The sequence below is a fragment of the Poecilia reticulata genome, chromosome 20 (genome assembly GCF_904066995.2).
Source record: "Poecilia reticulata chromosome 20, P_reticulata-male-v2, whole genome shotgun sequence".
Classification (NCBI taxonomy): Eukaryota; Metazoa; Chordata; class Actinopteri; order Cyprinodontiformes; family Poeciliidae; genus Poecilia; species Poecilia reticulata.
Window position 1 is genome coordinate 9,744,515 of NC_088849.1, and position 20,618 is coordinate 9,765,132.

Consider the following 20,618-nt stretch of genomic DNA (forward strand, 5'->3'; position numbering starts at 1 on the left):
AAATATGTAAGAAAACATGATTGTTGAGTGTTTAATCCCTCGGGTCTGTCGCGTATCAAGATTCCGATTACACATAGGTGTAAATCCCGTGGCGCGCGAGAGTGGGGGGGGATTGCGGACCCCCCAATCTCGGAAAAGTTTAGAACTGTCCCAGCAAAAGAAATAATGAAAGAAATCCTTGTATTGAAACAATATCAATATAAAAAAGGCAATAGAAACAAAGAACGAAGACAATCTGCCATTCATCTAAGAAAAGCATAAGAATTAATTTTTAGGTCCCCCCCACCATTATTACAACAATGGTTCAGTCCAAAGTCAAGGAGGAGCAACAGCTGCGCTGCTGAATGACACAAGCTGCGTTAGAGCGGCTGGAGAGAGGAGCTAGCTGTTAGCTGTGGCTCAGCATCACTCACAAAAAACCCTCCAGTAAGTAAATACTGGACTTATAAAGCAAAAGACATGTCACAGATTTTATTTACTTTCACTGCTCAATAGAAAGAAACGAATTAACAATAAAAATTAGTCCACAGTTCGTTATTTTATTACTTATGTTGAATCATGATAAACTGCCACCTTATGCCTTGGAAATCAAAACTAACTAAACTGCTACATTTCTTTCATAGACTTAGCTCCTTTTTCTGTCTAAGTTAGCCAATATTTCAATTATATTTACCTCTCTAACTCTTACTTTAATAAGAAGAGTTTGAAACTGTAGCAGCTGAGTTACCAATAGCCGGCAGCTCAGTATGGGAGACGAAAACAGAGGGGCTACTGCAGCCGACAGTAAATAAAAATAAAGTAGGCTATGCCTTTATTTCTTAAAATATCCATCCATCAGATTTGCACAGCCATTAAATGTTGGTCCACATTTTAAAGGATACTGACTGGTTCTCAGACCGCAGAATTAAGAAAACAGCACATTTCAAATTGGTCTTTTAATGCATGTGGCCTTCCTAAGACACAGCTGTAATCAATGCGTATATATATATATATATATATATATATATATATAATCCACACACAGGTCAAAAAATTAGCATATTGTGATAAAGTTCATTATTTTCCATAATGTAATGATAAAAATTAAACTGTCTGATATTTTAGATTTATTCCACACCATCTGAAATATTTCAGGTCTTTTATTGTTTTAATACTGATGATTTTGGCGTACAGCTCATGAAAACCCAAAATACCTGTGTCAAAAAATTAGCATATCATGAAAAGTTTCTCTGAACAAGCAGTTAACCTCATCATCTGAATCAACAAAGTAACTCTAAACACCTGCAAAAGATTCCTGAGGCTTTTAAAAACTCCCAGCCTGGTTCATTACTCAAAACCGCAATCATGGGTAAGACTGCTGACCTGACTGCTGTCCAGAAGGCCATCATTGACACCCTCAACAAGAGGGTAAGACACAGAAATACATTTCTGAACGAATAGCATGTTTGCAGAGTGCTGTATGAAGTGGGAAGTCTGTGGGAAGGAAAAAGCGTGGCAGAAAACGCTGCACAACGAGATGAGGTGACCGGACCCTGAGGAAGATTGTGGAGAAGGGCCGATTCCAGACCTTGGGGGACCTGTGGAAGCAGTGGACTGAGTCTGGAGTAGAAACATTTAGAGCCACCGTGCACAGGCGTGTGCAGGAAAGGGGCTATAGGTGCTGCATTCCCCAGGTCAAGCCACTTTTGAACCAGAAACGGTGGCAGAAGCGCCTGACCTGGGCTACAGAGAAGCAGCACTGGACTGTTGATCAGTGGTCCAAAGTACTTTTTTCGGATGAAAGCAAATTTTGCATGTCATTCAAAACTCAAGGTGCCAAAGTCTGGAGGAAGACTGGGGAGAAGGAAATGCCAAAATGCCAGAAGTCCAGTGTCAAGAACCCACAGTCAGTGATGATCTGGGGAGCCATGTCAGCTGCTGGTGTTGGTCCACTGTGTTTTATCAAGGGCAGGGTCAATGCAGCAGCTATCAGGAGACTTTGGAGCACTTCATGCTTCCATCTGCTGAAAAGCTTTATGGAGATGAAGATTTCATTTTTCAGCACAACTTGGCACCTGCTCACAGTGCCAAAACCACTGACCATGGTATTACTGTGCTCAATTGGCCTGCCAACTCTCCTGACCTGAACCCCATAGAGAATCTGTGGGATATTGTGAAGAGAAAGTATGAGAAGCAACACCCAACACTCTGGATGAGCTTAAGGCCGCTATCGAAGCATCCTGGGCCTCCATAACACCTCCGCAGTGCCACAGGCTTATTGCCTCCATGCCACGCCGCATTGAAGGCTGCAAAAGGATTCCTGACCAGGTATTGAGTGCATAACTGAACATAAGTATTTGAAGGTTGACTTTTCTGGTATTAAAACACTTTTCTTTCATTGGTCGGATGAAATATGCTAATTTTTTGAGACAGGGCTTTTGGGTTTTCATGAGCTGTACGCCAAAATCATCAGTATTAAAACAATAAAAGACCTGAAATATTTCAGTTGGTGTGCAATGAATCTAAAATATATGACAGTTTAATTTTTATCATTACATTATGGAAAATAAAGAACTTTATCACAATATGCTAATTTTTTAGAAGGACCTGTATATATATTTATTATGAGTAGACATGAAATTATGTTTTTAAAAAAAAACAGGCATTACCATTGATGTCAAGACAGATGATTTTTGATCCTTCACTACCAAGCTCATTTGTGGCCTCACAGTAAAACACTCCCGGCTCAATAGCACTGAAGCTGTAAACCTGCCCTGAAGAGACGTTAAAGGGTCCACCTCTGTTCTTCTTGAACCAGGTGAATCTGGGTGGAGGTTTGGCTCTGCTGGAGCAGCTCAGCTCCACCCAGCTACCTGTTGACACCAAACCTGATGGACTGATGGATGCTGAGGTGTTTCTAGGAGCATCTGAGGAAAATGAGACACATGAACTTTATTGATCAGAAACAGCTGAACCATGACCTGCTGATAGGATCACTTACATGAAACACTGAGAGTCACTTTTGTCTCTGCTGTCTTGTCTCCTCCAATTACAGGATATCTGGAAGAACATGTGATGTTGTATCCATCATGTGTGTCTGACAGAGTGAATCTCATCTGGATTTTAGTTGTAAAGGTTCCATCTGTGTTTTTCTCTGGTTTTACAACAGAGACTTGTTGGAGATTCCAGGTGAGTTCAGAAGGCTTCACCTCTGGACACAGAGGTGAAGCTGAGCAGGTTACAGTGACAGAGTCATGCTCCTTCAGGTCAGGCGGAACATTAATGCTGGGAATCAGAGAAGCATCTGAAATTTCACATTAGACACACATTTAACTGATGTTCTATGTGTGTGTCACATAGAGCACATATGTACATATAAATATGTACATATTTATATGTATAAATATGTACATATTTATACATATATAAATATGTAAGAAAACATGATTGTTGAGTGTTTAATCCCTCGGGTCTGTCGCGTATCAAGATTCCGATTACACATAGGTGTAAATCCCGTGGCGCGCGAGAGTGGGGGGGGATTGCGGACCCCCCAATCTCGGAAAAGTTTAGAACTGTCCCAGCAAATGAAATAATAAAAGAAATCCTTGTATTGAAACAATATCAATATAAAAAAGGCAATAGAAACAAAGAACGAAGACAATCTGCCATTCATCTAAGAAAAGCATAAGAATTAATTTTTAGGTCCCCCCACCATTATTAGAACAATGGTTCAGTCCAAAGTCAAGGAGGAGCAACAGCTGCGCTGCTGAATGACACAAGCTGCGTTAGAGCGGCTGGAGAGAGGAGCTAGCTGTTAGCTGTGGCTCAGCATCACTCACAAAAAACCCTCCAGTAAGTAAATACTGGACTTATAAAGCAAAAGACATGTCACAGATTTTATTTACTTTCACTGCTCAATAGAAAGAAACGCATTAACAATAAAAATTAGGCCACAGTTCGTTATTTTATTACTTATGTTGAATCATGATAAACTGCCACCTTATGCCTTGGAAATCAAAACTAACTAAACTGCTACATTTCTTTCATAGACTTAGCTCCTTTTTCTGTCTAAGTTAGCCAATATTTCAATTATATTTACCTCTCTAACTCTTACTTTAATAAGAAGAGTTTGAAACTGGAGCAGCTGAGTTACCAATAGCCGGCAGCTCAGTATGGGAGACGAAAACAGAGGGGCTACTGCAGCCGACAGTAAATAAAAATAAAGTAGGCTATGCCTTTATTTCTTAAAATATCCATCCATCAGATTTGCACAGCCATTAAATGTTGGTCCACATTTTAAAGGATACTGATGTCAGAGTCTGTTTGTCCTCCCCTTTTCCTAGTTTCTTAATTTGTTTTCCTTTAGTTAGTTTTATTTCCACCTGTCCCTGGAACCACCACTTCTCAAGACATCCAGTAGATGTCACCCATGCTCCACCCCTGAGAAGTGTCCTGGTTCAACCCGGACACACACCTGCAGCTGGTTTAGAGGGCGTGGACCTGCGATATAAGCAACAGCTACACTCCGTCTCACCGCCTGAGTGTTTGCCTACCACGGTAACCAGCGTTCCAGAAAGAGGCCTTCTGTGATTACTCTCGTCTAACCCCTTGTTGTCTCCCTCGCCAGATTCTCCCGCCGTCTCCTAGTTGTTTCCCGGAAACCAGCTGCCCCCGCATTCGTGTAAGTCTGTCTCCCCGCTGTGGATCACCTCCCTCCTGTGTGATTTCCCGACGCTGCCGGTGTTGCCGGTCAGAGGCCACTTCCTGTGTGTGTGTGCGTGATCTCCCCTCGTCGATCCCTCTCCGGGATTTCCCCTTCGGGACGCTACGGGCCAGGAGGCCCACGCCCGAACTTCCCGGAGGACCGCCTGGACGGATCAGGCTCCAGGCCGTGCCCGACATCAGAGCTACGTTTCGCTCGTCAACGGACTCTTGGCTCGCGCTCCGCTTCGCCCCAAATACCTCCACCCCAAGTAAGCTCACCTCAGTCATTTCCTGGAGAAACTCCGCTGAGTTCCCGCTAACCCTGCTTTTTCCCGTTGGCAGTAGAAGAACCGGTCCGCCGATTCGGCTTCGCCACCAGCTCCCTGACCCTTCAATAAACATCATTGTTTCTGACTCGCTCTGTCTGATTGTGTTCTTGCATGTGGGTTCGCAACCTTAAAGCCAACATGACAACTGACTGGTTCTCAGACCGCAGAATTAAGAAAACGGCACATTTCAAATTGGTCTTTTAATGCATGTGGCCTTCCTAAGACACAGCTGTAATCAATCTGTGTATATATATATATATAATCCACACACAGGTCAAAAAATTAGCATATTGTGATAAAGTTAATTATTTTCCATAATGTAATGATAGAAATTAAACTGTCTGATATTTTAGATTTATTCCACACCATCTGAAATCTATCAGGTCTTTTATTGTTTTAATACTGATGATTTTGGCGTACAGCTCATAAAAACCCAAAATACCTGTCTCAAAAAATTTGCATATCATGAAAAGGTTCTCTGAACGAGCAGTTAACCTCATCTGAATCAACAAAGTAACTCTAAACACCTGCAAAAGATTCCTGAGGCTTTTAAAAACTTCATTACTCAAAACCGCAATCATGGGTAAGACTGCTGACCTGACTGCTGTCCAGAAGGCCATCATTGACACCTTCAACAAGAGGGTAAGACACAGAAATACATTTCTGAACGAATAGCATGTTTGCAGAGTGCTGTATGAAGTGGGAAGTCTGTGGGAAGGAAAAAGCGTGGCAGAAAACGCTGCACAACGAGAAGAGGTGACCGGACCCTGAGGAAGATTGTGGAGAAGGGCCGATTCCAGACCTTGGGGGACCTGTGGAAGCAGTGGACTGAGTCTGGAGTAGAAACATTTAGAGCCACCGTGCACAGGCGTGTGCAGGAAAGGGGCTATAGGTGCTGCATTCCCCAGGTCAAGCCACTTTTGAACCAGAAACGGTGGCAGAAGCGCCTGACCTGGGCTACAGAGAAGCAGCACTGGACTGTTGATCAGTGGTCCAAAGTACTTTTTTCGGATGAAAGCAAATTTTGCATGTCATTCAAAACTCAAGGTGCCAAAGTCTGGAGGAAGACTGGGGAGAAGGAAATGCCAAAATGCCAGAAGTCCAGTGTCAAGAACCCACAGTCAGTGATGATCTGGGGAGCCATGTCAGCTGCTGGTGTTGGTCCACTGTGTTTTATCAAGGGCAGGGTCAATGCAGCAGCTATCAGGAGACTTTGGAGCACTTCATGCTTCCATCTGCTGAAAAGCTTTATGGAGATGAAGATTTCATTTTTCAGCACAACTTGGCACCTGCTCACAGTGCCAAAACCACTGACCATGGTATTACTGTGCTCAATTGGCCTGCCAACTCTCCTGACCTGAACCCCATAGAGAATCTGTGGGATATTGTGAAGAGAAAGTTGAGAGAAGCAACACCCAACACTCTGGATGAGCTTAAGGCCGCTATCGAAGCATCCTGGGCCTCCATAACACCTCCGCAGTGCCACAGGCTTATTGCCTCCATGCCACGCCGCATTGAAGGCTGCAAAAGGATTCCTGACCAGGTATTGAGTGCATAACTGAACATAAGTATTTGAAGGTTGACTTTTCTGGTATTAAAACACTTTTCTTTCATTGGTCGGATGAAATATGCTAATTTTTTGAGACAGGGCTTTTGGGTTTTCATGAGCTGTACGCCAAAATCATCAGTATTAAAACAATAAAAGACCTGAAATATTTCAGTTGGTGTGCAAAGAATCTAAAATATATGACAGTTTAATTTTTATCATTACATTATGGAAAATAAAGAACTTTATCACAATATGCTAATTTTTTAGAAGGACATGTATATATTTATTATGAGTAGACATGAAATTATGTTTTTAAAAAAAAACATGCATTACCATTGATGTCAAGACAGATGATTTTTGATCTCTCACTACCAAGCTCATTTGTGGCCTCACAGTAAAACACTCCCGGCTCAGTAGCACTGAAGCTGTAAACCTGCCCTGAAGAGACGTTAAAGGATCCATGTTCGCTGTTCTTGAACCAGGTGAATCTGGGTGGAGGTTTGGCTCTGCTGGAGCAGCTCAGCTCCACCCAGCTACCTGGTGACACCAAACCTGATGGACTGATGGATGCTGAGGTGTTTCTAGGAGCATCTGAGGAAAATGAGACACATGAACTTTATTGATCAGAAACAGCTGAACCATGACCTGCTGATAGGATCACTTACATGAAACACTGAGAGTCACTTCTTTCTCTAATGTCTTGTCTCCTCCAATCACAGGATATCTGGCAGAACATGTGATGTTGTATCCATCATGTGTGTCTGACAGAGTGATGTTCTTCTGGTTTTTAGTTGTAAAGGTTCCATCTGTGTGTTTCTCTGTTTTTACAACACAGTCTTGTTGGAGATTCCAGGTGAGTTCAGAAGGCTTCACCTCTGGACACAGAGGTGAAGCTGAGCAGGTTACAGTGACAAACTCATGCTCCTTCAGGTCAGGCGGAACATTAATGCTGGGAATCAGAGAAGCATCTGAAATTTCACATTAGACACACATTTAACTGATGTTCTATGTGTGTGTCACATATTTATATATGTAAGAAAACATGATTGTTGAGTGTTTAATCCCTCGGGTCTGTCGCATATCAAGATTCCGATTACACATAGGTGTAAATCCCGTGGCGCGCGAGAGGGGTAGGGGGGATCGCGGACCCCCCAATCTCGGAAAAGTTTAGAAATGTCCCAGCAAAAGAAATAATGAAAGAAATCCTTGTATTGAAACAATATCAATATAAAAAAGGCAATAGAAACAAAGAACGAAGACAATCTGCCATTCATCTAAGAAAAGCATAAGAATTAATTTTTAGGTCCCCCCCACCATTATTAGAACAATGGTTCAGTCCAAAGTCAAGGAGGAGCAACAGCTGCGCTGCTGAATGACACAAGCTGCGTTAGAGCGGCTGGAGAGAGGAGCTAGCTGTTAGCTGTGGCTCAGCATCACTCACAAAAAACCCTCCAGTAAGTAAATACTGGACTTATAAAGCAAAAGACATGTCACAGATTTTATTTACTTTCACTGCTCAATAGGAAGAAATGCATTAAAAATAAAAATGAGGCCACAGTTTGTTATTTTATTAATTATGTTGAATCTTGATAAACTGCCACCTTATGCCTTGGAAATCAAAACTAACTAAACTGCTACATTTCTTTCATAGACTTAGCTCCTTTTTCTGTCTAAGTTAGCCAATATTTAAATTATATTTACCTCTCTAACTCTTACTTTAATAAGAAGAGTTTGAAACTGGAGCAGCTGAGTTACCAATAGCCGGCAGCTCAGTATGGCAGATGAAAACAGAGGGACTACTGCAGCCGACAGTAAATAAAAATAAAGTAGGCTATGCCTTTATTTCTTACAATATCCATCCATCAGCTTTGCACAGCCATTAAATGTTGGTCCACATTTTAAAGGATACTGACTGGTTCTCAGACCGCAGAATTAAGCAAACAGCACATTTCAAATTGGTCTTTTAATGCATGTGGCCTTCCTAAGACACAGCTGTAATCAATCCATATATATATATATATATATATATATATATATATATATATATATATATATATATATATATATATATATATATACTGTTCTAGTCGACGCCCGCCCTGTGGCGGACATGACGTCATGCATTTAATAGGCTTCCGTATAAAAAAAAGACGGCATGAGAAGTGTGCATTTCAGTTCTGTTGGACAGTAGAGACTTCAAACTTTATAAAAGTAGTGTTTTTATATTGATTTTGTTTTATATTTACTTCCAAATAAAACCAGGAATATGATCGATCATTTTCGCCATAACGTAAAGCGCATTTTACGCACGTTGAGTGCAATCAGTGGATGTTTTATGACCAAAAAGTGAACGAATGCATCATGAAAGCCATTTTTCCGAGTTCCTGCAAACTCACCACATTTCTGAAGCAACCAATCAGAAAGCATTTTGATTTGCGATCGGAACAGCAGCGCGGGAGAGAGAACGGCGCGTAGTTGACATTTTGGATTTAGCTAGTGGTGTTTTGGATTAGATTTTTTTGGAAGTAGTGTTTTGTAGTAGATTTTTTGACCGTACGTGTGTTAGTTAGTGTGCTAGTATGTGTGTGCAGTGTTTGTAGACGTTTTTTAGTGTGTCAAAATGAGTTGCTACATGACTGCACGAATGTGAAGAGGACGAAGGCGCGCTGCCAGATGGCTCGGACTCGGAGTTTGAGCTTGACGATGAGGTTTGTTTTGTTTTGTTCTTGTTGTTTTATTTCTTTGTTTGGCATGGGATATGTACAGTAAATTATTATAATCGGAGTAGATGCACACGGAACCAGATTACATGCTAATTTCCATCTCTAGGTTGGTGAGCCAAAGGAGTGAAGCCCATGACGCACAAAGACTTCAATGTGGAGATGACCAGTCAGCTTTGTAGTGTGGACATGGCAGGTGTTCCAAAGAGAAAGGCAGCTGAACACATTCCTGTGCCCATTAGTGCTCAGCAAAATGCCAGAAATGGCAGACTGCAGTGCAGACACTGCCTCCAGGTGAACAATGTCAGGAAGGACACTCCCTGGAAATGTGAGGGCTGTGATGTGCCACTGTGCCTTCTGATGGACAGAAACTGCTTTGCACAATGGCACAAGTAATTTGTTTGTCTTGTGGCACCCATTTTGTAAATATTGTAAATAGTTGAAAGTGGGGGGAGGGAGGGTTGGGAAATTGTGATGTTGGAGAAAATTTGTGATGGAAATATTGACATATTTTGTAAATAGTTGTTAAAAAACGCCTGGGAAATTACCCACAATATGGTGAAAATATGACTACTAATTTGTTTTTTACTAAGTTTGTACAAAAATTCTTAAAATTTACCTAAAAAATGTTCATGTTAGACTGTAAAAATGGTTTGTTCAATATTTTTTGTGAGTTTTATAGTAAAAATATCAATATTTTTTCTACTCGGATTTTGTTTCTGTGTGTGTTTTTTGCTCCAATGTGATAATAAATTTTGTCAAAAGGAAACAAACACTGTAAAATCACAAAGTTTAGAAAACTTTGTGATTTTACTATTTACCTTACCAAACAAGGTAAGGTAAATAGTTTTTAAGGTGAAAATATAAGGGTAAATTCAAAATTAGACCAAAACGGCCATTTAGACCCATGACTAGAATGGGTTGCATGTGGCCTTCCTAAGACACAGCTGTAATCAATCCGTATATATTTATACACAGGTCAACATATTGTGATAAAGTTAATTATTTTCCATAATGTAATGATACAAATTAAACTGTCTGATATTTTAGATTCATTCCACACCAACTGAAATATATCAGGTCTTTTATTGTTTTAATACTGATGATTTTGGCGTACAGCTCATGAAAACTCAAAATACCTGTCTCAAAAAATTACCATATCATGAAAAGGTTCTCTGAACGAGCAGAGCCGGGAAGGAGGAAGCTAGTGTGCGAGGCTGAAAGGTTCCGGCTAGAAATAGTCGGCCTCACCTCGACACATGGCTCTGGTTCTGGAACCAGTCTCCTTGAGAGGGGCTGGGCGTACTTCCACTCTGGAGTTGCCCACGGTGAGAGGCGCCGGGCTGGAGTGGGCATACTTGTTGCCCCCCATTTGGGCGCCTGTACGTTGGGATTCACCCCGGTGAACGAGAGGGTAGCCTCCCTCCTACGGGTGGGGGGACGGGTTCTGACTGTTGTTTGTGCTTACGGGCCAAACGGCAGTTCAGATTACCCACCCTTCTTAGAGTCCTTAGAGGGGGTACTGGAGAGTGCCCCTCCTGGGGACTCCCTTGTTCTACTGGGAGACTTCAACGCTCACGTGGGCAATGACAGTGAGACCTGGAGAGGCGTGGTTGGGAGGAATGGCCCCCCCGATCTGAACCCAAGCGGTGTTCTGTTGTTGGACTTCTGTGCTCGTCACGGATTGTCCATCACGAACACCATGTTCAGGCAACGCCCTGTCCATATGTGCACTTGGCACCAGGACGCCCTAGGCCGCAGTTCGATGATTGACTTTGTCATCGTCTCATCGGATTTGCGGCCGTATGTCTTGGACACTCGGGTGAAGAGAGGTGCGGAGCTGTCCACTGACCACTACCTGGTGACGAGTTGGCTCCGGTGGTGGGGGAGGAAGCCGGTCAGACCTGGCAGGCCTAAACGTGTAGTGAGGGTCTGCTGGGAACGTCTGGCGGAGTCCCCTGTGAGACGGAGCTTCAACTCTCATCTCCGGCAGAACTTCGAACACGTTCCGTGGGAGGTGGGGGACATTGAGTCTGAGTGGACCATGTTCCGTACCTCCATTGCCGAGGCGGCCTATCGGAGCTGCGGCCGCAAGGTTGTTGGTGCCTGTCGCGGCGGCAATCCTCGAACCCGTTGGTGGACACCTTCGGTGAGGGATGCTGTCAAGCTGAAGAAGGAGTCCTACCGGGCCTTTTTGGCCTGTGGGACTCCAGAAGCAGCTGATGGGTACCGGCGGGCGAAACGGCATGCGGCTCGGGTTGTCGCTGAGGCAAAAACTCGGGCGTGGGAGGAGTTTGGAGAGGCCATGGAGACAGACTTCCGTACGGCTTCGAGGCGATTCTGGTCCACCATCCGGCGTCTCAGGAGGGGGAAGCAGTGCAGCACCAACACTGTTTATAGTGGGGATGGTGCGCTGCTGACCTCAACTCGGGACGTTGTGAGTTTAAGTATCTGGGGATCTTGTTCACGAATCAGGGAAGAAGGGAACGGGAGATCGACAAGGGGATTGGGGCAGCGTCTACTGTGAAGCGGGCGCTGTACTGGTCCGTCGTGGTGAAGAGAGAGCTGAGCCAAAAAGCGAAGCTCTCGATTTACCGGTCGATCTACGTTCCCACCCTCATCTATGGTCATGAACTTTGGGTCATGACCGAAAGAACGAGATCACGGGTACAAGCGGCCGAAATGGGTTTCCTCGGCAGGGTGGCTGGGCTCTCCCTTAGAGATAGGGTGAGAAGCTCGGTCATCCGGGAGGGACTCAGAGTAGAGCCGCTGCTCCTCCACGTCGAGAGGAGCCATTTGAGATGGCTCGGGCATCTGGTAAGGATGCCTCCTGGACGCCTCCCTGGTGAGGTGTTCCGGGCACGTCCCACCGGGAGGAGGCCTCGGGGAAGACCCAGGACACGCTGGAGGGATTACGTCTCTCGGCTGGCCTGGGAACGCCTTGGGATTCCCCCGGAGGAGCTGGAAGAAGTGGCTGGGGAGAGGGAAGTCTGGGCCTCCCTTCTGAAGCTGCTGCCCCCGCGACCCGACCCCGGATAAGCGGAAGAAAATGGATGGATGGATGGATGGATGGATGGATGGATGGATGGATGGATGGATGGATGGATGGATATTTATTTGTGAGTTATTGCAAAAACCAGATGGACAATATTGTTATGGCATTCAGTGGCTGGTTATATGAAGCTTAGTAAAGAAACATAGCATTAAAGGACAATTGCACTTTTTTTCAATTTTGTAGAATTTTTTGTGTAAGAGATAAGTGCTAGCTATTACAGTTATTCAGTCATACTTAAATAACTTGATACCTGAAGTATTGCATAAGAAGTGTTGTATATGGAGTATGTTCATTACACAAGAAGAATAAATCTTCCTGTTCGATGCTAAAGAAAGCTTGACGTGTGTGTCTCATCTTTTCTATATCACAGCATCACACGTTGAGGGAAGATCATCTAATACATTACCCTCAGCCATCCAAGGTTGCAGGGTAACAAATTTGGGGGCTCGTCCTGGATAGCGCCTCCTGCTGGCTTGGTGCTATCCAACAAAGAACCGAGGGATCCTGACTTCCTGTTCCATGAGCTGATGACCTAAGGGCAAGACTTCAGGTATCCAGAAATGTCGACGCTACATGAGCTTCAGTGGGAGATCCAGCAGCTGCTTCACCAACTGATGAATGACGCTAAAAGAGACCTGCTTCACCAGCTAGCAGTATCATGCCAAGATGAGGTGGGAGAAGACGTGCCAGGGGAGGAGTCATCCGAGGTGGAACTCTTTGACTTCATCGTTGACTTTTTAAGAAGTAAACGATTGAGGAGTCTGGAGGACCAAGGGATGTCGCGCCTGCTGATGTTTCGTGACCTCATCAATGAACTGCAGTCAGCCCAAGAAGCAAAGAATCTGCATCATTCAGTGGATGAAGAGGAAGTTGCATCGGTGTACAAGACTGAGCAGACTGTAGCAGCTTCAGTAATGAGTAAGACAGTATCAACACCAGTTGTTGCTGATCAGGTAACTGGGTTAGTAAAACTGACAGATGTTGCTGCATTACTCCCACGAAGAGAATTTCGGATTCATACTGGTCAGATCTCAGACTCTGACTCAGATGTGAGCTTTAACTGTTTGTGTAAGCAAATTGATGAAGGACTGAGTGAATGTTTCACTGAGGCTGAGATCATTAGAACAGTTCTCAGAATAATTAAACTTGGCACATTTAAAGACATGCTCATGACAAAAGATAGTCTGACTGTAACTGAACTGAAGCGTTTTCTCAGAGCACAACTTAAAGATAAGAGCAGCACTGAATTATTTCAGGAACTGAGCAATGCGAGACAAAATGATAAAGAAGGTCCACAACAGTTTATGTATAGACTGATGGGGTTAAAACAGCGTGTACTTTTTGCTTCCAGAGTAAGTACAGGTTTCCAGTATGACAAGAAGTTAGTTCAGGGAGTGTTTCTACATTCACTTTACCAGGGGATACGTGAAAAATATTCTTATGTCCGACGAGATCTTAAACCCCACCTTTCAGACGAGAAGGTTACTGATGACTTTATCCTAGAAGTGATAACAAGGTCAGTAGGTGAAGAGACAGAGAGACAGAATAGACTAGGTCAGGCTCTCAAACCAAAGGTAGTCAGTGTCAGTACAGTGCAGATGGATAAGAAAAATCAGAATACAGTTCAGATGCAGGCAGAAGTCCAAGCTAATCGTACTGCCATACAAGAGCTAACAGCACAGGTTTCATCACTGACGAAGAGTTGAGAGAAAGCTTTAACACCTATGCTTAGTTCAGGGACTGAAAGCGTTCACACACCTTTTCCCCACCAAAAACAACCAACAAAGCCAGAAGCTAAACGAAGGTGCCAGCAATGTGCCTCCGAAGGAACTGAGAGCTGCAGCCACTGTTTCAAATGCGGGAAAGAGGGACACAGAACGGTTGGCTGTCTGATGAGGAACAACCAGTCGGGAAACTGGGGGAGGTCGCTGGGGCGGGACCACCAGTGACCAGAGAGAATGCAGAGTCCCACCCCACTGCAAAGCGGCATCCTGAAGAGAGCACATCATCCTCCATCAGGCCCATCAAACAAAACAACTTTACTAAGAGGAAACATGTTGCACAGCTGATTGGTGGTAGATGCACTGTGACATGCCAACTAAATGGGGTCAAGTTGCAGATGCTATTGGACAGTGGGGCACAAGTGAGCATAGTGGAGAAGTCATGGGTGCAGAAAGCTCTACCAAATGTAACGATCCAACCACTTGGGAGTCTATTACCAGAACACCCTCTCAAAGTCACAGCAGCTAATGGAACAGAGGTGCCATTTGATGGGTGGATAGAAGTCCTGCTCGAGATCAAAAGCATCAAATATGGCTCAGTTGCTCTCTATGTTCCATTGCTTGTAAGTCAAGATAGTGTAAGTAGCCCTTTGCTAGGCTTTAATGTGATACAAGAAATCATAATGGGAAACGCTGACCAAACGAACAAGATCAACTTAGTGGACTTACTGTCAGAGGCTTTGAGAATCCAAAAGAGTAGTGTTGAAACTCTAGTCTCTGTGGTTTGCACTATGCCATCTCAAAAAGAATCAAAGAGTTCAACAGTGAGAGTTGGAAAGAAGGGTCTTAATGTTCAAAGTGGCCAAATCTGTGAAGTAAAATGTTGCATCAGAACTTTTCCAGGAGGAGGAGTAATGTTGTTTGAACCAGACATACAGAGCATCGTGCCAGACGGGTTGGAGTTATTTCCTGCTCTGGTTGATGTTCCTGTTGGAGTTTCAAAAATGGTGAGAATTCCAGTCCAGAATTCAACCAACCACGACATTTTTTTACCTCCAAGAACAGCTTTAGGATTCATCGAGAAAATTGATGGAACCAAACCTCTGAATATCTCCCCATCACCTCACAAACGAGTCAGTGGACAGGATGATCCACTCTTGTGCACCACTCATGTGAACTCTCCAAATGATGGAGACTGCGCCAAAAAGAGAAACCACACACCTGTTCATTCACAAGAAAAATGGCATCCGAATGTCAATCTGGATCATCTGTCTGAACATGAACAGGATATGGTACGCCAAGTATTGTATGAAGAATCAGATGTGTTTGGATCTGAAGAAGGCGACATTGGATGTATTCCTGGTTTACAGCTCCAGATTACCACAACAGATAACACCCCTGTCCAAAAAAATTATAACTCCATTCCTCTGCCATTGTTTAAAGAGGTTAAGGACTATATTTCCAACCTTTTGGATAGAGGGTGGGTCAGAAAGTCAGTTTCAGCTTATTCCTCACCTGTCGTCTGCGTGCGAAAGAAAGACCACAGTTTGCGTCTTTGTGTTGACTTCCGTGAACTCAACTGTAAAACCACTCCAGACCACCATCCAATACCACGCATTCAGGATCTATTGGACAGTCTTGGAGGAAATTCATGGTTCTCCATTTTGGATCAAGGAAGTGCATATCACCAAGGGTTTGTGAGTGAGGAGTCAAGGCATCTGACAGCATTTAGCACACCTTGGGGTCTTTACGAATGGGTAAGGATTCCATTCGGACTGACCAATGCGCCAGCTGCATTCCAGAGATGTATGGAAGGTGTATTAGAAGGTATCAGGGATTAGTGCTGTGTACCTTATTTAGTTCCTCTGCTACTCAAAATCATTTGAGGAACATGTGGACCATCTGAGGCAAGTTTTCTGCAGAATGAGACAACATGGCATTAAACTTCAACCAGCCAAATGCGAGCTTTTCAAGAGACAAATTTGTTATCTGGGACGAATGGTTCCAGGAGAAGGTGTCCAAATTGACCCAAAAGATTTGGAAGCTGTAATAGCTCTGAAGGAGAAGAAACCTCACACAGTTGGAGAAGTTCGGACATTGCTAGGTTTCCTTAGTTATTACCGATCCTTCATTCAAGATTTCTCACGACTGGCAAGACCTCTGTTTGAACTCCTTCAAAGCTCAGCTGACACAAGTAAGACCAACAAGCTCCAGACTTCTAAGGGTTGAGGTTGCAAAATTAAAGAAAACACAGGCCAGCTTCCCTCTCGCACACCTGTGACATGGACGACATCCAAGGTTGCAAGGTAACATATAGAGAACCACTGCAATAAATCAATATGAGGAATTTTATTAAGCTAAGTTATTTATTAAAACTAGTTTTTATTCAGAGCCGTAAGTTTTTGTAAAGGTGTAGCAGAGATTAGATCTGTGACACTGACCCAAACTCATAAGCAACATTTGAATCTTAGTTTGACTTCTATCGGTCTCAACAGGTTGTTTATGGAGAAAATCACTTTTGTTATTCATTGCTACTTACTAGTCATTTTTGATGGAGCAGCTTGAAAACAAACAAAAAATTTTAAACCACATTTTACCTTAAATTTGCCGACCCAAAAATGTCCCTGTTTATGGTCCCCCCCAATAATGAGATGGGATTTACGCCCTTGCGATTACACAGAACGATTACTACACAGGAGTGCCACGGGCAGGCTACAATAAAACACCACTCTGAAATGTCCTGGTTTATCACTCACTCTTTTAACACCCCAGTTTGTGCATGGCCAGCATACTCACCAAACATGTTCCAAGTTCCTGAAAATATCCATCAGCTTTGCACAGCCATTAAATGTTGGTCCACATTTTAAAGGACTGGACCATCACTCCACAACCAACAAGCTGATCAACTCTATGTGAAGGAGATGTGTTGCACTGAGAATGAAATGGTGGTCACACCAGATACTGACTGGTTCTGAGACCCCAGAATTAAGCAAACGGCACATTTCAAACTGGTCTTTTAATGTATGTGGCCTTCCTAAGACACAGCTGTAATCAATCTATCAGTGATGCGGTCAGGGGAGGCACCTGTCATCATGGAAAAATAATATAAAATCATTTATATTTCTCTTTTCATGTACTATAAAGTATCTATTTTTTACTTAGCTTAACCAATTCCGATGAGTTTTTCTTCAAAATCGCTGCATTTTCCAATTCAAATGCTCAGAAGTGAAGCCGGTGAGGCAACAGCGAGCTGAACCTCATCTGGGATTATGCAACCTCTCGCTAACTGCACTGGCTGCCATTATATGACATTATATTATATGTCCTGTCTGTACGCCGGCAGTAAAATGCCTAAGAAACATTTAATATGTGGACTGATTTTCCATAATTTTGCTTATGTATATAATGTACAGTGTTTTTTGTCACTAACTGTGTGTGTACTGTGTTTTGGGTGCGGAGGAGCGATCAGAAACGGCAGAGAACAGACTAGAGGCGCTCATGTTCCCAGATATTGTGACTGCACAACTGCAGAGTAAGACACAGTGAGCTAGCCATGGAGCTAGGCACACAGTAAATAAGTAAAGTACAGTAATACATTTTCTTCTCTCTTCCGACGTCAACATGAAATACTACATTTCTACACTTAAACAGTTTTCTAAAGTGGATTTTCAATTGAAGCAGGAGATGATAACTAAAGGAAGACTAACACCGAGCTGAAAGTTTTGCTTCAAGACAGTTTGATGATTCTCAAACGGAGTAGAAAAGACATGCCGAGGATAGACTTGACTTTGGATGAACGGATATTTTTGTGCAGAATTAGGGGTGTAAAGGTAAGACAGCAATAAGATGTTTTAGTTTAGTTTTTTTTAATTAAATGTGCGTTTTGTGGGCTACAGTTAATGTTTAAATAATTCAGTAAAGTAGAAGCGGTAGCTAATCTACCGAAGCAATTATTTATTAATAAAACATTAAGCCTAAAACGTACTACAGCAACAAACTAAATATTCTGTTCTGTGTGAAAAATTCTTGAAAGTTTTTTGGCGTTAAACCCAAAAACATCCTAAAACATTGCATTGTTGACAGTTGCTATGGCAACGAGTCTGCGTAGCTTGGCAATAGCTTGTGCTGCGTAGCTTGTGCTATGCTGTGGATCATAGCACAAAATTAATACCTACATCTTTAAGTTTCACTGAGTTAACGCAGCTATGTATGACATGTAAAAGATTAGTCTTTTTGCCCCCCAGCGTTGTATGCATGCGCGAAATTTCCATAGGTCCAATAACATGCAGTGTATAGGTCATAAGTCAGTGCCTCACCAGCAATGAACCGCACGTCACTGATCTGTGTGTGTATATATATATATATATATATATATATATATATATATATATATATATATATATATATATATATGCAGATGTCATAAACAAAAATATTAACAATGCTCGAGCTTTATTTGCTATATATATATATATATATATATATATATATATATATATATATATATATATATATAGAATGAGTAGACATTAAATTATGTTTGTAAGAACATGCATTACCATTGACGTCAAGACAGATGCTTTTTGATCTCTCAGTACCAAGCTCATTTGTGGCCTCACAGTAAAACACTCCTGGCTCAGCAGCACTGAAGTTGTAAACCTGCCTTGAAGAGACGTTAAAGGATCCACCTCTGTTCTTCTTGAACCAGGTGAATCTGGGTGAAGGTTTGGCTCTGCTGGAGCAGCTCAGCTCCACCCAGCTACCTGTTGACACAAAACCTGATGGACTGATGGATGCTGAGGTGTTTCTAGGAGCATCTGAGGAAAATGAGACACATGAACTTTATTGATCAGAAACAGCTGAACCATGACCTGCTGATAGGATCACTTACATGAAACACTGAGAATCACTAATGTGTCGTTTCTTCCAGCAGTACCATAGGTAAAACACATGATGGGAAATCCATCATGTTTGTCTGACAGAGTGATGTTGCTCTGGATTTTAGTTGTAAAGGTTCCATCTGTGTTTTTCTTTTTTGTTAGAGTATAGCCTTCTTCGAGAGTCCAGAAGAGGAAAGGAGGTTTGCAGTGAGTGAGAGTTGAGCAGCTTAGAGTGACAGACTGATGCTCCTTCAGGTCAGAGGGAATATTAAAGGTGAGAGCCAGAGAAGCATCTGAAATTGCACATTAGACACACATTTAACTGATGTTCTATTTGTGTGTCACATATTTATATATGTAAGAAAACATGATTGTTAAGTGTTTAATCCCTCGGGTCTGTCGCGTATCAAGATTCCGATTACACATAGGTGTAAATCCCCGGGGCGTGCGAGAGGGGGGGGGATTCCTGACCCCCCAATCTCGGAAAAGTCTAGAATTGTCCCCGCAAAAGAAATAATGAAAGAAATCCTTGTATTTAAACAATATCAATATAAAAAAGGCAATAGAAACAAAGAACGAAGACAATCTGCCATTCATCTAAGAAAAGCATAAGAATTAATTTTTAGGTCCCCCCCCACCATTATTAGAACAATGGTTCAGTCCAAAGTCATGGAGGAGCAACAGGTGCGCCGCTGAATTGATGTTTTATTTCTGACAGAAACATGGTTCAATGACAATAATGAAGCAATCAGCGCCTCCTACGTACAATTTTTTAAATGAGAATAGAAAACACAAAAAACGCTTGGACAAAATGCTACTATCACAAAACGAACTTTCACAGAAAACACAGCAGAAACATTTAATCAAATCTACTCTTCTTCCTCGCCCTTAAGCTATAATGACGTAGATAAGTTGGTAGATGATTTTCAGTGCAAACTTTCAGATATCATTGATTACATTACCCCCATTAAAGTGAAAGTTGTGACTGGTAGGAAGAAATCTCCATGGAGAAATGCACAAAAAGTTCAATGTGCAAGACATCTCTGCCGCAGGGCCGAACGGAAATGGCGTAAGACTCAACTGCACGTTTATTATGACATCTACAAGGAAAGACTACGTAACTATCACACAACACTAAAACATGCAAGAGGCTTTCTTTGCAGATGTCATAAACAAAAATATTAACAATGCTCGAGCTTTATTTGCCACTGTTGACAGGCTCACAAACCCCCCTACAACTTTGCCACCTGAACTTCAATCTAATGCCGCCTGCAACAAGTTTTCCAGTTTCTTTTCAGAGAAAATTCAAAAGATCAGAGTATTAATCAGCACATTCACTCCAAAGCCAGTACCAATGCTGTGCCCAAACAAAACAAATGCAAGAACATTGACCCATTTTCAACTACTTAATTAAAACCCTAGAAGAAATTATAAGTCAATGAAGCTCCAGTTCCTGGTGTCTGGATGTCCTACCCACACATATCTTTAAGAAAGTTTTGCCTGTTCTTGCTAATGATCTGATCCAAATAGTAACTCATCGCTCTCTTCAGGTGTTTTCCCCCAGGCTTTAAAAACAGCAGTTATCAAACCACTGATAAAAAGGAACAATCTGGACAAATCCCTACTGCAGAATTACAGGCCGATCTCCCACCTCCCATTCGTCAGCAAAATTATTGAAAAA

At 42.6% G+C, this 20,618-nt stretch overlaps 1 protein-coding gene and 1 long non-coding RNA gene across 2 annotated transcripts in view; one reads left to right on the forward strand and one right to left on the reverse strand.

Moving 5' to 3' along the window:
- The first annotated feature begins 4,412 nt into the window (after positions 1-4,412).
- Positions 4,413-5,097, forward strand: LOC145549504 (uncharacterized). The gene is made up of 2 exons (XR_014085484.1): positions 4,413-4,952; positions 5,026-5,097. It is a non-coding gene; the product is annotated as an uncharacterized LOC145549504 (long non-coding RNA).
- Positions 5,098-6,054: 957 nt separating this feature from the next.
- LOC145549494 (cell adhesion molecule CEACAM5-like) overlaps positions 6,055-20,618 on the reverse strand; it is a 28,244-nt gene continuing 13,680 nt past the window's right edge. The window contains exons 6-10 of the mRNA XM_081602015.1: positions 18,949-19,230; positions 18,617-18,874; positions 7,227-7,529; positions 6,895-7,152; positions 6,055-6,080 (exon numbers count right to left, since the gene is read on the reverse strand). Of these exons, the coding sequence (XP_081458141.1) occupies positions 6,055-6,080; positions 6,895-7,152; positions 7,227-7,529; positions 18,617-18,874; positions 18,949-19,230 (1,127 nt within the window). The remainder of the gene's footprint in view (positions 6,081-6,894; positions 7,153-7,226; positions 7,530-18,616; positions 18,875-18,948; positions 19,231-20,618) is intronic.